Source organism: Galeopterus variegatus, unplaced genomic scaffold (assembly GCF_000696425.1).
Source record: "Galeopterus variegatus unplaced genomic scaffold, G_variegatus-3.0.2 Scaffold1224, whole genome shotgun sequence".
Classification (NCBI taxonomy): Eukaryota; Metazoa; Chordata; class Mammalia; order Dermoptera; family Cynocephalidae; genus Galeopterus; species Galeopterus variegatus.
In genome coordinates, this window is record NW_007727335.1 from 168,884 (window position 1) to 193,520 (window position 24,637).

Below are 24,637 nucleotides of genomic sequence, written 5' to 3' on the forward strand. Positions count from 1 at the left end.
TGTTCCTCGGTTTTTTTACATGTGCATATTACTTTTATAAATTATAAATAAAAAGTTGTTTACCTAGATTGGAGGAAAGGGGAAACAGGCAGAGACTCTTGGAAATTACTGCATTTGTCTACAATTCAGGTTATATGAATCTGTTAGAAACAAAAAGATTGAGAGAATTGGAAAAGAATTGATAGGATTCGGTAGTTGGGTAGATATTTGAACAGCATGCATTTGAAAAGTAGGGAATAAAGCAAAGACGTCTAATATTTTCAGACACATTGAAGAGGTCATCTAAACTGAAGCTATTGACAAAAAAGATACCTGGGACATATTATTTTTAAATGTACTGATGCCTTGCTGTTTCTTACCTAGTATTATTTCTCCAGGATGGCTGAAAAGTCAAAATATAACCATCTTGTTTGGTAATGTTCATAATATGGCCTAATATTTGCTGTAATAAGAATGTGATAACCCAAATATTTATTTTTTACTTAATCATAAATGTCAGCTATATTACACTAAAGAATGACTAGAGGCCATTAGTAAGAGAATAAGTTAAATAACATAATTTTTTGGTAAAAATTGTCACATAAATAACAAAGCGTTGATGCTTCGGGCTAACAGGATATATTAGCTCTATCAGACATCTTTCAGTGATATGATTTGTGGCAGGAGGGAGGTGCCTAAGTTTTATTGCATTGGAAGCACTCAGAGTTCAGATGTTTAAGTTTTCAGCGAGCTTCTATCCTGCTCTGGTCTTGATCCTATTTACTGAAGGTGTTTAAATTCTTAACTTGAAACCAGGAAGAACAGAGATCTTTTCCAATCCTTTTGTAAATTATGAACTCTTTGTGTCCCTATGCCTTTTGCTCCCACCCTGACATTTATCCTTCACTCATGGAATATCCATTGCAATTATTTGATGAAAGCCTTTGGACTATAAATGGCCTTTTTTTTTTTTTTCCAGACTGAAGTGGAACAAAACATTTTATACAAATAAACATATTTCAACTCTACTGATAACTATAAAACTTGCTTTTCTTTAGCAAACAAAAACAAGCATCGTAAGGTTAATAAAATTTACTGAGAGTATCTGTAGAACAGGATCCAAAAGTTCACCTACCCTCCATTTCCCATTTTGGAAAGAATTATAATATGCAGAAAACTTGGCTCTCACATTTCCCTACTGATGCTCAAGGGGAATCAGAAAGAAAACCTTTTCACTAAATTTAGTATCTTGCTTTATACTGTGGACAGTATTACGAACGGCAACATCTCATTGCTATAGGGCACTGTCTTTTGCCAGGTCAAAATCATGGTGAAGAGGCTCTGAGGACTGACTGATTCTTTGGTTTAGTTTGTTGTTACTTCATTTCCTCCATGTTGTGAATGGCTGCAATGATGAATTTAAAGGATGGAAGTAAAATATTCTTTTGCTTGGAGGGGAGACAGTAGGGAAAATGTCAAAAGAGATACAGGTTAACTATAAATTGTAGAATCATGTAATTAGGGAACACTAGGGTTTTTTTCTTAAATCTTTGTAGTGAAATCCAGCTTCTCACCTTGATTAGTACTAGGAAAGCCGTATTTCTTCTCTCAATCTGAATGTATCCTTTATGGACTGTTTGTACAATGCATGACTTAAGCATGGATTTGCAGCTGTTTCATAACCGCTATGAAGTTTATTGGCTCTCCTCCACAGCACTGCGTCCAGACTTCGGGAACTCTTCTCAAGTGCCATGAATGTGGGAGGAGGCCACTTGTGGGATGATTTACTTTATCCAGAGTAGAGTGTTTTGCGTGCAGAATGTGAGGCTGCTGTTCAGCTGGTTGTATCCAAATGTAAGTGACCAGCCAAAGAAACTTTTTTTGAACTTGTCCTGCAGTCCCAGAACTTACCCTCTGAGGAACTTCGAATATTCTAACTCTCAGTAGGAAACAGCAACACTGTAATTCTTTATTTCTTCCAACCAATAATTCCCTGTGAATTTTTAAACCGCTATTTTAATTCGCTGAACACATTGTGCTTCTGACTATAATGACGTAATCTGGTTATAGTCAAAGCAAGTTGTAAAGATGAGATGATGGTGGCTGAATGTTCCCTGCTCTCTCTCCTCATCCTGGAAGGACAGGGTAGCTCAGGAGGTAGCAAAAATCAGATACTAATTCATTTACATCATCTTAATTCATTTGACTAATTGCTATCCTCTTCCCAGCTTTTTAATGAAGCAAGCTGAAGTAATTTCAAATGGTAGCATAGAGGTCTTGCAGTCTCACTGAACAAAGTCCAATAGAATAATTGGATGGAAGAACCTATTTCTACAAAAACATTTGTGAAGGTTCAGAATACGGAGCCTTCTCTTTGCTTATCACATATAGAGGAAGCCTTTGCTTATACGGATGCTCCTCAACTTGTGATGAGGTTACATCCCGATAACCCATTGAAAGCTGAAAATAGTGAGTCAAAAATGCATTTAATGCCCTGTAGAGTATCAGTTGTTTACACTCATGATTATGTGGCTGATTGGGAGTTGCATCTCGCTGCCATTACCCAGCATCACAAGAGAATATTCTACTGCATATCCGTAGCCTGAGAAAAAATCAAAATTCAAAATCCGAAGTATGGTTTCCACTGAATATGTATCACTTTCATGCCATCATAAAGTCAAAAAATCACAAGTCAAACCATCATAAGTTGGCACTGTCTGTACTGATACCAGGAAGCAGAACTAATATTCCAGATTAGGAGGTACCAAATTAAATCCCACTCTTAACTACACGTGGTGGGGGATGAGTATAAGTTGGCACTGTCTGTACTGATACCAGGAAGCAGAACTAACATTCCAGATTAGGAGGTACCAAATTAAATCCCACTCTTAACTACACGTGGTGGGGGATGAGTTTCTAAGGGTAGTTAAATTGTATAGGGCCATAAGTGCTAAAAGTAAAAGTTGGAAGTTTTATCTTGAAAGTGATAGGAAACCACTGAAGATTTTTGAAAAAGAAAAGAGGGAAGATGGAGCTGATGGTGAAATGTCAGATTCATGGAGAAGTAAGAGATTTAGGAAGCAAAAAACCTCTGCAGACAGACTCATGAAATGGGCGTGGGAGGAGTGTGTCTCCAGCAGAGTGTGAGGAGTGGGAGAGGCAAGGGAGGGACATCCACGTCCCATTGTCAAGTAAACAGGTATGGTGACTGAATCTGAGATGGGAGGAAGGTAAAGGGGTTCTGAGAATTCAGAACTGAGTGCTGGTTATGAGCCCTGCTCAAGCAGGAGACCAGGAAAGGGAGCCAAGTAGGGGAGGAGCTTCCTCGTTACATGCACTGTGTATTATCCAAACCAAGGGCGCCAACCTAATTTCTGCTCCTGCCTCTGGTCTGCTTATTCCGTAAGTGAGAGAATGCGGGGATGAATATAGACCCCACACCACAGGCCCACAGTTTTACAAGGTGCTCTGGAAACCTGAATGGAGCTTTGGTTTTTTTCAAGTTGCTGTCATGGCAACTTCCCCCCAGGAAAATCAGCCTAGTCAGCAGAGGAGGCCTGTTCTTTTCTGCTCATGTTTCTGTCACAACCACATGGGGTCAGGTTTGTTCCTCCTCCCTCCCCACAAATATCTGGTAGCTCTACGGAAAACATGATGTTACCCTAAATCCTTCACCTGCATTTTCACCCTGCTGTTCCTGTGCCATGATGACTTGGGAACCCTGGCATGCCTTTGGCATCCCTCAGGCTTCCAGGTATAAGGCGGAGGACAGGTCCCTCTACTCACGAATGCCTGAGTAGACTTGGGGTGTGGCTAGGGATAGGCAAAAGGGCAGAATCCCTTCTTAGGGACAGTCACCAGCTCCTAGCTCAAGTCTCCCACCAGTCATGTAGTCTTGTGGCTTATGGCATGAATTTTAGGTTCTGAGTCTTTGAAGGATCTTAAGCTTTTGATACTTGAAAATCAGACTTTTGAGGCTCACAAACTTTTCTTCTTCAGGTTGTTCTCTCCGCCATGGACTTACAAGCATTTTTTTGAAACTCAGTACATGAGCACTGATTCTTTTCTTCTCCTTTTGCATTCTTTCTTTAATACCCCCATGCTGAGGAAATGGGGTATAAGGAGGTAGAGCAGGGTGTGTGTGGCAGAACACATTTTCTAAAGCTGGCTACCACATTATCTCCCATCCTGTGTTTTTCATGCCGTGTGAGATTGACATTCCTCCCATCTGGGATGCCAGTGGTGTTGATAGCCCTTCCTCTTGAATGTGGGTGGACTTTTGTGGCTGCCTTGATCAGGAAAGTATGATGGAAGTGTTGCTCTGTGACTTCCAAGACCATGTTTTAAGACTGCCATGTCCTCTGCCGGCTCCTTAGGGATGATCACACTTGGGACCTAGATGCCAAGCTGTGAGGGATGGCCTCTGCAGGCCACATAGAGAATCCTTCCCCAGTGAGGTCCCAACCAAAAGGCAACATAGCCATCCATCGTAAGACTTTATGAAGACTTCGGTAGTCAGCCACTCTCTGAGTACAGCTGCATGAGAGGCCATAAGTAAGAACCACCTAGCTGAGCCCAGTCAACCTCCAGAATGATACCAGATCATAAAATGACTGCTGTTGTTTTAATGGGCTAAGTTTTGGGGTGTTAATTACACAGCAGTAGAGCACCAACAGGGTGTTGCTGTTCTCTATTACTGCATAACAGTCTACCCCAAACATACTAACTTAAAATAACCATTTTTTCATGTCTCATTGTTTTGTGGTTGGGGAATTCAGGAAGGTTTTGGCTAGGCTGTTTGTCTCTGATCCATATATCCTTATAGTGCCAGCTGTGGGTTGGAGCTGCATGATGCTTCTTCAGTCACATCTTTGGAGGCTTGGTACTCTGTGGTCTTTCCCTTTCCCTTTCCTTTTCCCCTCCCTGTCCCATGGTGTCTTATCCTCTGGGACTCTTCACATGACTTATACTTCCCACAGCATGGTGGTCCTAGGGTAGTCGAACTTTTCACAGGACAGCTGACTTCCAAGAGATAGAAGCAGAAGTTGCCAGTCATTCTAAGTTCTAGGTCAAGAATTGGTTGGCATCATTTCTACCAAAGTCTGTTGGTCAAAGCTGCCATGGGGATTCTGTTGGAGGGGAAATAAATCCAACCTCTAGAAGGGAAGAGTGGCAAATTATGGCTAGAAGGGACAAGGAGGGAAACTAGGTTTATACCTCAAAATGTTACCTTGTAAATCTTATTTACCCCTACTTTATAAATGAAGAAGCTGAGACTAAGAGAAGTTAAGTAATTTGGCCAAGATTATGCAATTTGTAAGTACCAGCACCTGGATTCAAATCCAAGTCTGTATTAAAACCACAAATTCTTTCTACATTCATATTCTTTTCTTTTGTGCAAAATATAGTAAATATACAACTTACACTACATTTTCTTAATTCTAAAGTGCTATCTTTAATAAAGAGGATACCATCGCTCCTCTACCCCCTTCCCCATATTGCAGCTCTTATTTTAGAAAATCCTAGAGAAATATTCTAAATGACCTGGCTTGGGTCATAAACTTGTCCCTGAGCCAATCCTTAGGGCAAGGAAGATGGACTGTTGCAATTGACCAGCCCCACTAGAACTACAAGGCTTGAAGAAATATTTCCCAGAAGAAGGAGGAGCAGATATGATAATGTTCACCATGAATGTTCTTGGTACTAAGTGCCATTACTTCTCATTTATAATGATTCTCTTGTATCCTTGAAGGCTGATAGGATCCTCCAGAAGAGACTGGAATTGTGGGCTGGGGGGAAGGGTATGAAGAAAGGCTGTGTATAGGGGTGTTAATCCCAAGAATTGATTCTAGATCTATCAGCTAACTATTAACTCATTGTGTCTCCTTAGATATTAAGACTAAGAACTGTTTTGATTTCCCAGGAGTCTGATTCATTTATATAGAAACTAGATGGAAGCTTCTTGAAGGTGACCCATTATGTTTTTGTGTGCTATACTCTAGTTGGACCCTTCATGTTCATGTTCTATAGATGTTGATTGGATGCAAATTGAAGACATGAAGATACTTGGCATTCTAAGCTCTTGAGGAAACAAAATATAGGCTCTCATTAAAACATTTCTGATGGAAGCTTAGTCTTCATGACTTCCAGTTGCATTCTTTTCTTTTTCTAATGAAGTAAGCTGCTTTAATTTTCTTTTTAAACATTCTATTTGGATGAGGTCAGAAACTGGGGGATTTTTCTTCCATTACTCACACTGCTTCCCAGCTGCTGGCCTCATGTTCCCTCCACACGCTGTAGAGGAGCCATCCGTGAGCCCTAATAGCTCTGCTGTGGTGCTCACCAGACGTGACAGAGAAGCTCAGGAAGACCCTTGCTCCCAGTGTCCCTAGTTCCACTGGATGGCCTTGGTTCTGAGCAGCTCTGAAACTCTGAAGGCCACGGTACCTCATAGAACAACTATTTTCCCATCTTCTCCTGGCTTCCTATTTCTATTAAAGGGTCTTTTCACACAGTTTGGACTTTTTAATATCAAAGTCAGAAATAAAGCCCACTGGGTTAGTTGACTTTCGAGAACCCCAAGGAAATCGCTTGAAAGCTTCTGAGTCATCTGGAAGATTATTTGTTATTGGTACTTAGGGTCTCTTCAGTCTTCTTGCCATCCAACTGAGCCCAAGGTGCCTTTCATCCCTTCTTAGTTGTCCTACCCAGTTACTTCAGCAAGATGTGTTTCATTTTAACATGGAAATAAAATGGGAAGTAAATAAAGGAATTTCATAAATTTGGGTGCGTTTCAGTGAGAGCATTTAAATAGGCATGTCTATAACTAGAAAGTTGAATTATAACAGTCTTGGCGTAATGAAGATGAAAGTAGATTTTAGTTTTGAATACAAATACCAAAAAATGCTGGTGGTTTCCTCTCCTTCCAGAAAGTATCAAAGAAATGGACATTGCTAGCTGAGGCTTACTCAGAAATAAAATAATCACTATAATGGTTAAGAAAATTATTTTTTCAACAAAGAAAAGCCCAGGACCGGACAGGTTCACTGCAGAGTTCTACCAAACCTTCAAAGAGGAACTGATACTGATTCTCTACAGACTGTTCCAAAAGATTGAAACAGAGGCCATTCTCCCAAACTCATTCTATGAGGCAAACATCACCCTGATACCCAAACCAGGCAAAGATACATCAAGAATAGAAAACTACAGGCCAATATCCTTGATGAATGGAGATACAAAAATCCTCAGTAAAATATTAGCTAATGGAACACAGCAACACATACACAAAATTATACACTATGATCAAGTGGAATTATTCCCAGGGATGCAATGTTGGTTCAACATACACAAATCAATAAATGTGATACACCACATCAATAAAAGCAAAGACAAGAACCATATGATCATCTCTATAGATGCTCAAAAAGTATTTGACAAAATTCAACATTCGTTCATGATAAAGACTCTGTACAAGTTAGGTATATATGGAAAGTATCTCAACACAATTAAAGCCATATATGATAAACCCACTGCCAATATCATCCTGAATGGGGAAAAGCTGAAAGCTTTTCCGTTAAGAACAGGAACTAGACAAGGATGCCCACTCTCATCACTCCTATTCAACATAGTGTTGGAAGTACTAGCCAGAACAATCAAAGAGAAGGAAATAAAGGGCATCCAGTTTGGAAAAGATGAAGTCAAACTGTCCCTGTTTGTGGATGATATAATCCTGTATATTGAACAGCCTAAGGCCTCTACAAAACTCCTAGAGTTGATAAATGATTTCAGCAAAGTTGCAGGATACAAAATCAACACCCAAAAATCAGTAGCAAAAATTCTGATGACATTTTTCTCAGAAATGGAAAAAACTATCCAGACATTTATATGGACTAACAAAAGACCACACATAGCCAAAGAAGTCCTGAGCAAAAAAATAAATAAATAAAGCTGGAAGCATAACACTACCTGACTTTAAACTATATTACAAAACTATAATAACCAAAACAGCATGGTACTGGCATAAAAACAGACACATGGATCAATGGAATAGAATAGAGAACCCAGAAATCAACCCATACACCTATAGCCATCTTATCTTTGACAAAGGCACCAAGTCTATACACTGGGGAAGAGAATGCCTCTTCAGCAAATGGTGCTGGGAAAACTGGATATTTATATGTAGGAGAATGAAACTAGACCCATACCTCTCACCATATACCAAAATCAACTCAAAATGGATTAAAGTATTAAATATACAGCCTGAAACAATAAAACTCCTTAAAGAAAACATAGGGGAAACACTCCAGGAAGTAGGAGTGGGTACAGACTTCATGTATAGGACCCCAAAAGCACAGGCACCTAAAGGAAAAATAAACAAAAAGGGTTATATCAAACTAAAGAGCTTCTGCACAGCAAAAGAAAATCAACAGAGGGGGAGAAAATATTTGCAAAATACACCTCTGACAAAGGATTAATATCCAGAATATACAAGGAACTCAAAGAAATTTACAGCAAAGAAACAACCCAATTAAAAAATGGGTAAAGGAGCTGAATAGGCATTTCTCAAAGGAAGATATACGAATGGCCAACAGACACATGAAAAAATGCTCAACATCATTCAGCATCTGGGAAATGCAAATCAAGACCACTTTAAGATACCATCTCACTCCAGTCAGGATGGCTAATATTCAAAAGACTGAGAATGATAAGTGCTGGCGAGATTGTGGAGAAAAAGGAACTCTCATACACTGTTGTTGGGACTGCAAAATGGTGCAGCCTTTATGGAAAATGGTATGGAGGTTCCTCAAACAATTGCAGATAGATCTACCATATGACCCAGCTATTCCACTGCTGGGAATATACCCAGATGAATGGAAATCATCATGCCAAAGCGATACCTGTACTCCAATGTTTATTGCAGCACTATTCACAATAGCCAAGAGTTGGAACCAGCCCAAATGTCCATCATCAGATGAGTGGATAAGGAAACTGTGGTACATCTACACAAGGGAATTCTACTCTGCTATAAAAAAGAATGAAATACTACCATTCACAACAACATGGATGGACTTAGAGAAAATTATATTAAGTGAAACACGTCAGGCACTAAAAGAAAAATACCACATGTTCTCACTTATTTGCGGGAGCTAAAAATAAACACACAAAGGGTGGGGGGAAGAAGACAACCATCACAACAATTCCTTGAACTCTTTTAAGACAAGTGAACAGATATGATGTGGGGGTGGGGGAGAGAGGAAGGTGGAAGAGGAACGAATAAAGGGTCATGAAAATCAACTACAGTGTTTATTGAGAAGTTAAAATAAAAAAAATTTTTTTTTCCTCTAGCAATCACTTATACTGCTAACCCCCAAATCCTAGTATTTCTTCCTCCCTCCTCCTCCCTTTTCCTTAACCATAATTTTCAACTCCTATGCCTCCACTTCTACTAATCCCTCACTCCCATGAATACTGCTCTCTTGTGTAGCCTCCCATCTCTTAGTCCTTTCTGTTCTCTCTGCTTCTCAGCCTTCGTCTGGCTTTACCTCCTTGCTCCCTACACAGAATTACCTTCACAGTAGTGATGTACATTCTCCTGCCTCTGTGTCCTGCTGACTCATCCCTGCTACTCCCCAATCCTGGATTCTGCATGCTTCTGCCCAGGTTAATCAGACCCTAGTGGAAGGCAGGCTGAGCTAGTAAAATAAAGAATGATGCCTTTAACATCTGGCAGGTGGGTTCATGCACAGCTCTGCCACTTCCTGGCTGGTGACCTAGCTAGATATTTAACTGGTTACCTCCTGCTGTGGATTGAGTGTCCCCCCAAAACCCATTGAAACTTGACCCCCATTGTAACAGTGCTAGGAGGGTTGGAAATCCAATTATGGTATTTGAAAGGTGGGTATGGTATTTAAGAGGTGATTAGATTGTGAGGACTGTACCCTCTGAATGGGTTGATCCATTCATGGAGTAATGGGTTGATAGTTTAATGGTTTGTCATGGGCATGCTTCTGATGGTTTTATAAGGAGAGCAAGTGAAATTTCTCTAGCCATGTAATACCCTGTGTTGCTGTAGAGAATCAGCAACAAAAAGGCCCTTACCAGATGTGCCTCCTGGACTGTAGATTTCCTAGCCTCCAAAATTGTAGGAAATTTCATTTCTTTGTATATTGCCTAGGTTCAGGTATTCTATTATAAGCAACAGAAAATGGACTGATATACCTCCTCTGACAAATGTGACTTAGAATAGCCCCTTTCTTGTACATTTCTGTGAGTATTAAAATACTTACTGATTGTAAAGCATAGTCCATAAAAAGTAATCAAATATTAGATGTTGCTATCATTAGAGAATATTTCACATTGTGCCAACACTGCTAACACTACTACAAATGAGTGTTTTCTAACTTTGGTTTTAAGCCGAAGTCTTTATGATCACCTTTCAAAGCCTGTGTATTCTGGTCCCTGTGTGATCTTTCTGACCTCATCTCCCACACCCACCTCTCTACCTCCCTGCAGTGTGCACATGCGCACACTCACTTTGCTGCAGACACCCCTGACTTATTGTTTCTCAGTCAAGTTATGATCCCACCTCAGTGCATTTACACTTGCTGTTGTCTTTGCCTAGAACATTTTTCTTTTTGATATCCACATGGTTGTGTCCCTCACCTCCCTTAGGTCATTCATTAAATATTACCTTCTCAGGAATGTCTATCCTGCCCCCCACCATTTAAAATTACAACACCCTTCCTTGCTCTGTTTGTCTTTATAGTATTTACAACCATCTGACCCACTATATATTTTATTGTCTTCTCACCCCATCACTTATATATGTTCATACACTCAAATGTAAGTTCCATGAGGGCAGGGAGTTTTAACTAGTTTGTTAATTTCTGTATCTCCAATGCCTAGAATAGTTCCTAGCACACAGTGCTCAATAGAAATTCGTTGAATGATGGTTGAGCTCTAATTAAAGTATTACTGCCTCAGTGAAGCTTTTCCTGGTTTACCTAGGCATGTTTATTTTCTTTTCTGTATTCCTGTGGTACTTAATGCATTCTTTAATTATAACATCTGTCACATTGTATTTTTATGGAAAACATATTGAAAGCTCTTGTATTAAACAAGATGGTAAAATTCAAAAGTACATTTTTATTTAATAGACTGAAACCTCACATTGAACAGATTTGATTGAATGATTACAGAAATCATAATGCTCTGTGAGTGTTCTTAAATTGCTTTCACATTATATTCTGTGAGTTATTCCATAAAGTTAAGTCCAAGCTTGAGCAAAACCTAAGAAAAAGCAAATTAGAAAATAAATTCTAACACACAGAGAAATCTTATCTTATGTAATGGTGTGTTCTATGTTTTGATATTATGAAAACCTTGCTATTTTCCTAGCAAATAAGAGAGGGAACGTGCAAAAATCTGTCTTCTGAACATATCAGCACAGCAATAAATGTGGCCAATAAATTTGCAAAGACACGTCATCTCAAAAGTCAATTGTGCAGAAACATATCTGTGTAGGTTGGTTTTTTTGTTTGTTTGTTTGTTTGTTTTTCCTTTTTGTCTTTTTTCGTGACCGGCAACGGATCACAACCCTCAGTGTCGCGCCCATACGGGACCGGGACCGGCAACGGGATCGCAACCCTCGGTGTTGCGCCCGCACCTTGCTCAGCCAGTGAGCGGCTGGTCTGTATGTGAGATCCGAACCCTCGGCGGGAGCGCCGCCGCGCTCCCAAGCGGCGCACTGTAGCAGTGCGCCACCGGGCTGGCCATGTGTAGGTTGGTTTTGAAAAGGGCTTTTCTTCAACTGAGGGAAAGCATTATTCCCTAATTTTTCTTAAATAAAATTACTATTATTTAAAACACAGGGAGCAGGTACACATCACAAAATTCTCATCAGATCCAGAGGAAGAACTAATAAAATCTTCCTATGCCTCTGGACTAAAATTTGTGAGCAAGGACCAATCTCAAATACGTATTTATGCCACCAATGTGATTTCAGGACCAGTGTCACTGGCTGGCCAATCGTGTATTTATTCACTGCTATCATTTTGGGTGTGATGCATATTTTAAGTCATTGATTGATAACCTGCACCTAGCCTTCCCTCCTGGAAAATATCTTAGGACATACACATAGGAGAAATGACCTGTCCCAGGGCAGCAGAGGTGACTGCTAAGTAGAATCTTCTGTCTGTATTTGGAGGTGATAATGATCTAAGGAAGCCCCCATGTAAGGTGGTGTGACAACTGTGAATGCCTTTGACAGCAATGATTGTCAGCTTCACATTTTAAGCTGTAAAAGACATTTGTGATGAGTAGGTGCTTCTGAAATGGAATCAGGACTAACACCTGCCCTTGGTTAGTGAATTCCTATCTTCTCTACTATTAAATTTTGGATTTCTCAAATCCAAGGCAATGCAAAAATCCCTGTTCTAGATGAACCTTATGTGTTATAGAAGGAGAGAGACGGGCCGGCCCGGTGGCGCACTGGATAGCGCGCCGCTTGGGAAGCGCGGCGGCGCTCCCACCCGAGGGTTCGGATCCCACATACAGACCGGTTCCCGCTCACTGGCTGAGCGAGGCGCGGGAGCAACGCCGAGGGTTGCAATCCCGTTGCCGGTCCCCGGTCCGGTACGGGGGCAACACTGAGGGTTGCGATCCGTTGCCGGACACAGAAAAAGACAAAAAGACAAAAAAAAAAAAGAAGGAGAGAGACAATTATTTCTGCCAATATGTGATTATTGGTGTTCTCTTGCCTAAATCCTAAGAGAAATGTGATGGTGCTATAATTTTAGAACTCTAAAAATTAAAATTTGGACTATGCCCAGTTCAGTCTTCCTCAATTGGACCTGTGTGCCGGGTCTTGCTGCTGGTTTCCTTTTTCACTCATTGTTCTCATTCCTCTGCCTCTCTGTCCTTTGGGTCTGTCTTAGAAATCCTGTTCTCCAAATATGCATTTAAAATTTTTGTTTTACATTTTTTGGTGGATCCCGACCCCACTAGAATGTCAGCTTAAAGGTAGGATCAGTTCATCTGATGCCTAACAGGTGTTCATTAATTAACATGTTGACCCCTACATACATGACCCTTGATTTAGTATCTCTTCCTTCCTTGAATATCTTGGTTGGGTCAGAATATTCATGATTTTGCAAAGAATTGCAGGTTTTATTGCTTGTTGAAAGATTTCCTTATTTTCACTAATCATTGATGGGTCTGATCTTAAATCCAGCCCCTTAAATATCTTTGAGAATACCATATCAAATCTAGTAAACACTTCTCTGCCCTTATTTGATTCAAACTTTCTGTGACATTTGGCCCTAGAGACCTCTCCCTCCCCTGTGAAAGCTGCTTCTCCCCTGGGCCCATGAAACCAGTCCTTCCTGTGATTTGCCCCACTAGACAAAATCCTTCACAGTGTCTTTCCACAGGTTTCTCTTCTATCACTCAGCCCTTAAAGCATTCCATCTCAGGTCTTCTCTTTCTCCCTAAATGAGAGCACCATAGCATCAGTGATCACTTATGATATAATTTCCTCCATATAATATGCATCTCCAAGTCAAACCTATCTCATAAGATCAAGACCCATATATTCTCTTATTCCACAAATACTTAATGAACACCCACTATGTGTGAAGCCTGTTAACCACTACAATGTCCTATAGGTACTTCTCTATGTCCAAAACACATTATGAGAGACCTTCTTCCAAAAGAACAATTTAATCCATATTCCTTACCTTGATAAATGATACTATTATCCACTTGGTCAGCCAGGCCATAAACCTGAGATTCATTTGGGATCTCTTTCTCCTTCACTACCCACATGTCTCCTTAACTCCCATGCGTGACTGTGCCCACATCCAGTTAGTCACCAGATCCTAACAGTAATACCCTCTAGCTATCTCAAATCTGTGCTTTCTTCTACCCCCCCCCCCCCCCACCTTGGCCTCTGTTTTAGTTTAGGTCTTCATCACTGTTTGGTCCATTCTGATCTTCTTCAATATGTCCTCCATACTACTGCCAGCACCTGACCTTCTTGACATGCAAATTTCACCATTACTATTCCTTCCTACAACATTTCATGTTTCCAGATCACCTTCAGATTGAAGATCAAGCTCCTTAGCTTGGCCATAAGGCCTTTCTGCCCCTTAGTCCATGCCCCATTTCCTGCTCCTGTGAACTCTGCTCTCTGTCCGTACTCAACAACCTGCTGTTTGCCAGAGACATTACACCCTTCTCTACCTCTTTACCTAAAGAGGTATCTGCTTGAAAAGCCCTCTGCACTGCCATTCCTCTTTTAAATGACAGCATAGCCTAATGGATAAGCATGTGAACTTTTGGGCCAAGAAAACCTGACAACCTGATATCCAATCCTGGACAAGTTGCTTCTCCTCTTTGAGCCTCAGTTTTCTTGTTAGGGTTGTTGTGAGAATCAGATCAAATATTTGTTGAATAAATTAATGAATTATATATTCATTTAGTGGCTACTACCTGCTACGTTCTCTTCTAGGAATTGCAGATATAACAGTGAACAAGACAGTTGGAGCCCCTGTCCTAAAGGACCTTATACTCTGTCTGATGCATAGGAAGTGAACAAAAAAGGTTACTATTATTACTCATCTAAGACATCAGCTACATGGGAGAACTTTCAGATCTACTTCCCAGTTTCCATTCTGATTTAGGTGCTCATTGTCTATGGTCCCATGTCACCCTCAGTGGTACCACCATTATAGCACTGTGCATTGTATCATAATGGCCGATTATTTTATCTCATTTACCCACAACCCTGGTAATTCCTCCAAGTCAGAACTGAAGACTTTTCTTCTTGTTTTACTAGCTCCTAGTACACAAGAAAGCCAGTTTTAAGTGTCAAATGAATGAATAAGTGTTTTAGGGTATGCCTAACATATTATTTAAAAATAATATCATCTACTGCTTATGAGCATTTGCTATATAGCCAGACACTGTAATTGCTTTAAATACATCATGTAATTTAATTTCTACAGCAACACTATGAAACCAATACCTACTTTATAGATGTGGAAACTAAATGTTAGAGAGGCAAAGTAACTTTCCAAGGTCACAGAGCCAGCAGGTGGTAAAGTCAAGCCTGGTACCCAGGTCTGCCTGACTCCAGAGCTCCTATTTTAATCATGATGCTTGATGAGAAGAGCCATTTCTCCATGAGCAGTGGGAGATATAGGACAATGGTCTGAACACTTTATTTTAGATATACCTGTGTAGATAAGACAAAAACTTAATTCACAGTCAGATTTACAAACATATTTAGGCAAAGACATTTTAGCCTAGTTATACTTTTTTTCTGTAATGTTCTGGGTGATTCTCCCCACCCTGCTGGGGAATGGGGAACCAGAAATAGTTTTAAACTTTCCATTTCACAGTATTACAGCCTCTTTCACTTTAGAGTATCTTTGGATGGCTCCATCTCTTGGACAAATATTCAGTCTTTTAGATGTCCTTCCTCTCCCTAGCCCCTCTGCAAGATGGTGTCTGGAGGAATAGGTGTGCAGGGCTTGTAGAAACACAAGAGGGTAGGAGAGTATGGGCCTTCTGGTCTCATGCTGGTCCTTGGGTTTGCAGTATCCCAGTCTACTGAGGAGCAGCTGGTCTGACCTGGTTCATGGGCATTCTGCTGGTGTCCTGTGCCGAACCCTTCAGCAGCTGTACTTCCCTACAGACTTGGCCCTGGGCACCGTGTAGCTTCCTCAGAACTGCCTTTTTCTCCGATTTGAGCTCATCTGCAAAAGTTCCACGCTGTGGACCCAAGTCAAACATCCTTTTGCCTTTGTTGTGATGACACTCCTCATAACACCCGCCTCCCACCCTCACCACAAACTCAGCTCTCCAATAGCACTGTCCACTCAACCTTCTGTTTATTCCCTACAGGACAGACAGAAACTTCTAGATACCTTTCACACTTCGTGCTAACAAAAGGAGAATCTGAGAGTCTATTTCAAGCCTACTCCTCTCCCTAACCATACCAAGCCACTGATTTCAGTCTTTACTGTGATGGGGCTGCACTTTGGGAAGGAGGGTGTTGGGAAGACAGTCTTCTGTTGTTGTTGATGAAACATAATTAATTGTACATATCTGTAGGGTACCATGTCGCATATTGACACCTGTGTGAAATATGTGATGCTCAAATCAGGATAATTAGTAAATTCAACATTACACAGTGTAATCATTTTTTGTGGCCCTTTACCAATTTCTCACTAATTCCCCTTTAAAAAGGCAGTCATTTCCTAGAGTCTCAAATGGGAAGGGAGGCAAAAGAAAGTCCCTTAGGTTTTGTCTTTGTCCTCAGCCAATCTAGCACCTCCCTTCTAGGACCTGAGACTGGAGATGGAAGAACTAGCTTTGTCCTACATTCATCCGTTTTGTCCTGTACTCAGTTGGGCATAGATCTGGCTCTTCTCTCCCTCTTCCTGTATTTTCTGCATTTTCTCTATATCATATCATCCTCCTTTCCAAAGTAGAATTTGCCCTCCCCTTTTCCCTGGGGCTAAACTGGAGAATGGCTGCCAGGTAACCTGATTTATGGGGAGAGGAATGAAAACACATCTGTTTAATATTTTCAAATTATTACCCGTTACCCCTGCATCTTGGAGGGTAATCACTGGTCTCCAGAGCTCTCGGGGTCCCTTTATAGTAGTGTGGCTCAGAGCAGTCATAGAGGAAGATTTACAAGGGCTCTTAGACACCTCCTTCACCTGACTCACTACCCCTCCCCTTTTAGCCCATCAACCCAAATTCTTGGCCATTGTTCCTTCCTTCATGAGCAGGCTAGAAACAAAGTGGGAGTATTCTCTCCACAAAATTAGTTGGGATAATCAATGCACCATACATTCAAATTCTGACAAGTTTAGTCCTCATGATAATACCAATTATGTCTAACGTATTACTCAAATATAGGATTATGGAAAAATAAGCTGTATTAAAAATCCAAATTGAGAAGATATATTCTGAAAACATTAAATATTTGATTTGTAGACTGTGCCTTTCAACTTTAGACTGTCCTCAAAGAAAGGAGAAGCTTTTGTGAAAGGGAACAAATTAGTAAGGAAACAACAGGGGGGTCAATTCTGAAAACATTAAATATTTGATTTGTAGACTGTGCCTTTCAACTTTAGACTGTCCCCAAAGAAAGGAGAAGCTTTTGTGAAAGGGAACAAATTAGTAAGGAAACAACAGGGGGGTCAAGTAACCAAAATAGTAAGAGGAAGCATAGATCTTTGTACGAATGACTACACTGTCATGCCCCTTTACCTCATTGTGCAATGTGAGGCTTGGTGTGTGTCTCTTGTATTTAGATATTTATCTGTGTTCCTTGTAAATCTTATGTCACAACTGGATTTTGATTGTATGAGAAAAAACAAATCTTACATAAACTGAAATGTGGATGAAGGAATCAACTAGTGCACTGTGAACTAACTGGAGAAGCAGAAAATAAAATTATTAAAATAATATCCCAAACGGAGAGGATAAAATAGAAGGGAAAAAAAAGGGCCGGCCCAGTGGCGCACTGGATGGTGCGCCGCTTGGGAAGCGCGGTGGCGCTCCCGTCCGAGGGTTCGGATCCCACGTACAGACCGGCTCCCGCTCACTGGCTGAGCACTGAGGGTTGCGATCCGTAGCACTGAGGGTTGCGATCCGTTGCCGGACACGGAAAAAAAAAAAAAAAAAAAAAAAAAAAAAAAAGAAGGGAAAAAAAAGAGGCCCTCTAGTTTGAGATTATCTTTACCATCTGGGTTGTGAAACATTTGATTCTAATTCCAGAAGCTTGATACCAGAAATAAGTTATTACCAGGGACATATGCTGGAGAATTGTCAGGAATGACAAAGTTTTTACTTGTTTTTGATATCTGTATCACAAAATGATAAGCTGATAAACCATACAATGATGTGAAGGAGTGAGCCATAGCCTAGTACTTCCACATATATTTACGTTGTGTCTTTTACATTCCAGTCCTTCTTCCCTTCCCACCACTCGGAAGGTCAGAGGCCACTGCAAGAAGCAGAAAATCCTTCAAACTCTCCTCTTCTTTTCTGGAGGAGAGCATGGACACATTTGGAGTCTGTTCAGAGTTTATAATTTAATACATAGACTTTGCACAGTACTAGCAGTTCTATTCACAGCTATCTTTTCACAATGGTCATGTTGGGAGTATATCTGAAGTACTTGATTCTTACCTTGATCTATATTTGAGCTCACATTATATACAGATCATTTCTGTCCAGTCACAGTGATTAAAGCATGTCACTTTGAAGTTGCAGTTCACCACTTCCTAGCCATGTGACCTTAAGCAATTTATTGAATCTGACAAGTTTACTCATCTTTAAAATGGGGATAATAATAGTACCTGCCTCATAACCAATGTATTTGGAAATGCATTACAGTTCTGTTCTGCAGAACAGCTTTAATGTTGAGATTTTCCAGTTGTTTAATTCAAATGATAATAGACTAAATGGCAAGGGATCAATTATCTGTATCAGGAGGCAGTATAAAGAATTTGAACTGGGTGACTTGGGTAACTGTGATGTTCTCGGTGGTTATCTTTTTTTTAAAATCATATTTGGGGATTCTTTTGTACAGAAAATCTCTTAATTTGCAATCTTTAATCCCCCCATTATTAAAGTAAAGGCTACATTGATTAGAAGGAAATACAGCTTCCTCTTTGGCTTTTTTTTTTTTTTTTTTTTTTTTTTTTTTTTTTCCTTTTTTCTTTTTTGGCTTCTTTTAGGGAGGAGGTTGCTGCTGTTTGGCAAATGGAGGAAGAAACTACAAATTTTAACCCCTTAGTCTGATACCTTTTCAAAAAGCTGGCCATTAGGTCTTTTTTAGATTTTTCTGAATCCTGACCAAATTTAATTTTCATGGCATAAGGACATGGTATTGAATGGGTTAAAGGGTCTCCCACACCCGCTTGCATGAACCCTTCTTTTGTGTACACAGCTGCAGTTGGAGCACGGGTAGGAAAGGAAACGGTGAGAGGAAGAGCTGGTTTCAGACAAGGAGAGTCTGCGAGGGGGGCTGCGGGGTGGCCTGGGGTCTTACATGCCAGATGTAGGCCTGCCCGGTGCCTGCCTGGAGCTGCTGGCGCGCTCACGCCACAGCCCTCTGCGAATTAAGCCGAGGTGATGAGTTAGCGCGTTGCTATGGTGACGGGCTGGGCCACGTGACCTGGGTGCTGCTGCCGGCGCTCTGACGTCAGAGGCCGGGAGGGCGGGGACGCGGGAGGGCGGGGCCGGAGCTGGAGCGGGGAGAAGGGAGCAGCGAGCGGGCTGCAGGCACCGTCTGTGCGCGGAGCAGGCGAGCCGAGCCGGCGAGCGGGAAGACGCAGCCACCTTCCTCACCAGCCAGCCCACAGCGGTTTGTGCCCTTTCGCGGGAGAGCGCCAATGCCTGGGCCGACCCAAACCCTGTCCCCAAATGGCGAGAACAACAACGACATCATCCAGGATAACGGGACCATCATTCCTTTCCGGAAGCACACAGTGCGCGGGGAGCGTTCCTACAGGTAATGGGGCTGGCACCGGGAGCTGCAGCGGCCAGGGACCGCCACGGGGGCGCGCGGAAGTCCGGCCCGTTATATAATGGAAGCAGGCTGTGGCTGCAGACGTGCGTTTGTGGCGGCAGTTGTGATTGTTTGGTATCTGTTTCCATGTGTCATGTTGGGTGTGCATTGAGGCTTCACGATTGCAGATGGAAAGCATTTTGTGAATAGGTTGGCTGCCTGCAAGGGGTCTCCCTCCATCTCTTTCCTTCCACATTGATAAAATGCATGCTGTTTTCCCTCCTCTCCCAACGGGAGACAGGCTGTAGCACTTCCTTCCCTCCTTCCCTTCTTTTCAGATTTTAAAGGAGCCGTTAGGTAGCTATGCCTGAAAACAGAAAATGGGAGGATGGCGAGGAAAACGTTTGCGCTCAACCTGGGGGAGTGTGCAAAAGATGGAATCCTCTAGATTAAGCTGCAGTCTCTGATGTTAAACCGCCAGATTGATGGAGCTTTGTAAGAATTCTGCTCGCTGATTGGTGCAAGGATTGACAGCAGAGGTCACCGTGTCAGACGTTCACCAAAATTTTATGCATAAAATCCTAGGTTTATTAGAAAGAGCCTGGACTGCAACGGGCCTGGGGGGGAAAAAAAAAACAACAGTGCTGTTATGCATTTTCTTGGGAGTTTCTGGCCTCCGCATGGGTGGGGGAGCCCTTCCTTCTTATTTACAGGAGGAAGGTGATCTCTGGTTTTTTGCTGAGGTCTGATTTGAGGATGGGGCTGATCTTGGTCATTGTGTTATGAGCCTTTTGATTAATGAATTGCCTTGCACGGTTGGCATCATTTTTACATTAACGTATCTGGCAATATGTTCCAGTAGATAAGCTCATTAAAATTGTTCGCATTGTTTGATAAGAATAACAATGTAATGGAGAACGCATCTAGAGTCTAAGGCAGCTCAAGGCTAGACTTGAAGAGAGACTGATAGCTGTGGTCATATTTCCTCTGAAGGTCTTTTGTACAGGGGTAGTTATTTTTAAATGTTACCTTGATAACCACTAACAATGCTTTTGCTTTGAGGCAGAGCACACATACCTTTAAAGCGCATCCTCTCAGCTAGTGAGCAACAGGAAATAACTTTTTTTTTTTTTAAAGCCTTCATCTAAACATTCAGATGGTATTATGGGGAATATCCTGTGTATAAATGTTGCATATCATAAAATAGGACTAAAAGTACCTCACTTCCTTTCTCTTTCATCAAAGAAACACACTATTTGTTGACTTTTAAAAAAATTATAAGCAACCTTTGCTCTGCCATCTCTGGCAGTTATATAAATACTTGGAGTTAATTTTGGCTGTGTCCATGAGGTCACTAAAATCTCATGCCTTATGGTTCCAACTAATGTGTTGACATGGCATCCTTACAGATTTCAAATGCTTGTTATTCTCTTAATGTAAACCAAAATTGATCCACAATTTCTGGGACTCTCCTTTTTGAGACTCTGTGATTGGAAAATTGGGCCCTTTCTCTCCTTACTACTCCACCTTTCTCCTCTGTGAATATCCCAAAGCCTAAAAATAGAATTTAAAAACAAAAAGCTTGAGTTGCTTTTAAACCTCGTTTGTTTGAACTGTTCTTCTGGGTAATAAATTTGTAGCCCTCTTTTCCTAAATAATTTAATTTCTGCTGTGTAGGTAGCAGTTGCTTTTAAGACAGAGTTCGAATTTTACTACGTGGGCCAAAATAAGTTGCCTGGTTGGGTTTTATTACTCATAGGAACTAACAGGAAGTGGCGATGGAAAATCATTTGACAGAAAGTTTAAGTGTTACCTTTTGGTGACAAATTATTGGTTTAAGATGAAATTTGACTTAACCTTTTTAATTCGATCCAAGTTATTATTTCTGTTTCCTTAATTATTTCCAGTTTGCTTTCTGAGTCCCTATAATGGTACCTGAAATTATATCAAAACAAAACAAATAAAACTGACTTTTAATAAAGATCTGGCTGAACAAATTAAGTCACTAAGAGATTCATTGCATTCATATTTTATATAATAGGGTTACTGGATGCTATAGTGAGAGATGTCATAAGTTAAATGAAGAAGGAAGCCTCCAAAATTGCATTTGTATTGTATTATGCAAAGGGTGGACATGGAGACAGGCACACTTGGTGTTTTCCTTGGTCTGCTTTTCTTTCAAAGTGGATGACCAGACTAATATAACTACCACCTACTTTTTTGGAGTAGTATAGTATAGGGAAAGGGAAGATGTGACACATTTTTCTGTCCAGGAAGCTTTCCATCACTATTTGGCATCCCAAGACTGGAATAATATAGCCATTAATCGCTGAGGAAACTTGGAAGGCACTTTGAAAGCCAGAGTAGAGATTTAACCAAATGCAAGTTGTGTTTTGGCTGTAGGTTTGGTAGAGCCCTCAATAATGAGATGTGCTTGGACATTCTCCTTGAGAGGGCCAGGTAAGACCAGTGCTCTGGCAAGATCAAAGGGAATTCTCTTCCTGATTCCTTTGCTGACTCCTAGGTAACCCCCAGCAGGTTCTTTATCTTAGGCTCCATTTTCTATCTTTGCTTGTTACATATAAGGATATCTGGACCCGTTCTTGTAGAGACATTGTGAGGTTAACTTCAAACATTTAAAACAAATAATTTCTTAAAACAAAAGACCTATGTAAATATAAGAATATTGTTGTTACTGAAAAGGGGCTCTTCCAGGAGCTCTTGGATAAGAACACACCTCGCCTTGCTGGCAGCACACGTGAGAGGAGGAGACACCTACAGCACAGAACGGTGCTCTTGAGCACTGTTAATGGGCAAGCAAGCGGTCACTCTTCGGAGGAGACATTGTGTAGCATTTGCGCTAGATTGTTCATAAGTAAAAGTCAAATGTGGCTCCTGACCCAGAAATCTTTAACCCAGATATCTGTTAGTGTAAACAGAGCTCATTTTCACATCCTGGAGTAGAGTGGGTGGGAAATCATTATTGAGACTAGAGTGCGCTTTGATTACAAAAGCAAATTTCCCTTAGAAAATTACCCCTGGATTGGTCACTTCAATTGAAAAGAGCAAGTGCAAAAAATGGCTCAGCAGAGTAGACATGCTTCCATGGCTCTCATCCACAACTGTGTGATTGCTGCCTCAGCTTCCTCACTACATTTGTGAATGCTAGAAATCCATATATTTTAAGGGCTGCTTAAAAAATAAATGTGGCATGGGCCATCAGAGGTGACACTGTTTAATTCAAGAGTCGTGCTCTGGATCTCCCTGGGGTGAATGCTCCCCATAGCTCCTCTGTTTCATGCAGATGCTAGTCGGAAGTGAGATTTATTAACTGGCCCTGTGCCTACCACATCTTTGTTTGCATACTTAAGGCTTTTAAGAATGAGTGTATAAGTCTAGGGGACTGTTTCCACATGGGTGTTTGAACATGCAACTACAGTAGCATATGTTTCTGAATTCTTTAAAAAAAAAAAAAAACTACTTGGCCCCAGGAAATGGACTGGAAAGAAAGGCAAAACTAAAAATTAAGCCTAAAACATTGGCTGTGACATCCAGCTTTGCCAATTTTAAAAAAATGAACTGTTGTTAGGGGAAACAAAGGAAATATCTTGTGTGTCTATATATAAAAGAGCTACTTGGCCCCAGGAAATGGACTGGAAAGAAAGGCAAAACCAAAAATTAAGCCTAAAACATTGGCTGTGACATCCAGCTTTGCCAATTTTAAAAAATGAACTGTTGTTAGGGGAAACAAAGGAAATATCTTGTGTGTCTATATATAAAAGAGTGGTAGAAGCGTGTTTCATTCCATAGAACCTATTGTAACATGGCTCACTTTGACCAGAACATAGATTTCAGGTCACATTCCCCAAAACAGCAGCTATAGACAGCAAAAGTCTAGCTTCATATGTCTCTGTTATGTACATGTTAGTATCATCTGGGTTTATACTGTCAGAGAGGATTTTGAAAATAGTGATTTTGTTCTTAATATTTTCCTTAGTGTTTGTAAAAATCAGAAGGTTACTTGACGCTTTGGCTGTCCAATTTTGAAACTTCTTTCAGGCTCCTTTATCACAGCTTCTGTTAATGGGATGATCTTCTGGGTGCTCTTACTCACCCCTGCTCTGTAGCTGGTTGTCATGTCTGTTTACAGTGAATTATCTTAGCAGAGCAGTGGTGTGAGGTTGATTTCCTTATGCAGCATCTTTTCTATATTTATAAGGACCTCTTGAAGCTGCCTTGAATAATCCCTGACATTAATGGAGGGGAAAATATTGGGACTAATCTAAATATTTCATTTGGTTTAGAGAATTAATTAATTTGACAAGTATTTGAAAGTATACTCTGGGCAAGGTCTGTGCTTCAAGGACCTTGAGTCCTAGCAAAGTCAAACTCATGAACAACTCATTTTGTAAGATTTACATTGCTGTCAATATTTTGCTTAGTCTGATAGCAAAAGTGGTTTTCATTTCCTGTACCACCATGACTCAAAAGGATAGAAAGATACCCTCAAGGCCAGTATGCTGTAGAAAGCTAAAAGATACTGTGGGAGATCAAACATTTTTGTGAAAAGAGTATAGGCTTTAGAATCAGACAGAATATTCACTGGCCTGGCCAGGTGCATGTTGGACAGTAGTGGAAAGTAAGGCAGGAGTATTGAAAGGCAGGCAAGGTAGTTGGAGCTTAAAATAGGAAATCACTGAAAGCTTATTAACTGGAAAACAGCATAATGAAAACAGAAATACATGCTAGAATAGATTTCCTGTTTTGAAATGAGAGTTGAAAGGAGAATGGGGTCCACCAGTGCCCCATGCGGCAGCAACCAGAAATACCAGATAATACTTAATTTACCACAAGAGAGCTGAAGGTCCCTAAAGTATGGGGATCAGGACAAGGTAGATAGGTGTTCTTTGGCTCAGGACATCTTTCCCTGAGTAGGAGAAATGAATGCAGCTTTGCCCCATAATGAGACTGGTACTTAGGTCAGACAGAGGATTTGATATTTGCAGATACCTACTTCATAGCCAGCAGTCTAACTGTAAAGGGTGGAGTGCTTATACTATTAGCAGTAGCATGGAGTGCTTACACTATTATCCTGCCAAACTCAGAAGCAAGGTGTGTGGTACT

At 40.9% G+C, this 24,637-nt stretch overlaps 1 protein-coding gene across 3 annotated transcripts in view; it reads left to right on the plus strand.

Annotated features, from left to right (window-relative positions):
* The window catches only part of MAPRE2 (microtubule-associated protein, RP/EB family, member 2), a 157,824-nt gene that overhangs the window by 37,533 nt on the left and 95,654 nt on the right, over window positions 1-24,637 (plus strand). Inside the window, exon 1 of one of the 3 annotated variants that reach the window (XM_008575703.1) lies at window positions 19,258-19,516. The exons of the other annotated variants lie outside the window; for them this stretch is intronic. Coding sequence (XP_008573925.1) covers window positions 19,398-19,516 — 119 coding nt within the window. The 5' untranslated portion in view covers window positions 19,258-19,397. Of the gene's footprint in view, window positions 1-19,257; window positions 19,517-24,637 lie in introns of those variants that run through there. 3 annotated transcript variants of the gene reach the window in all.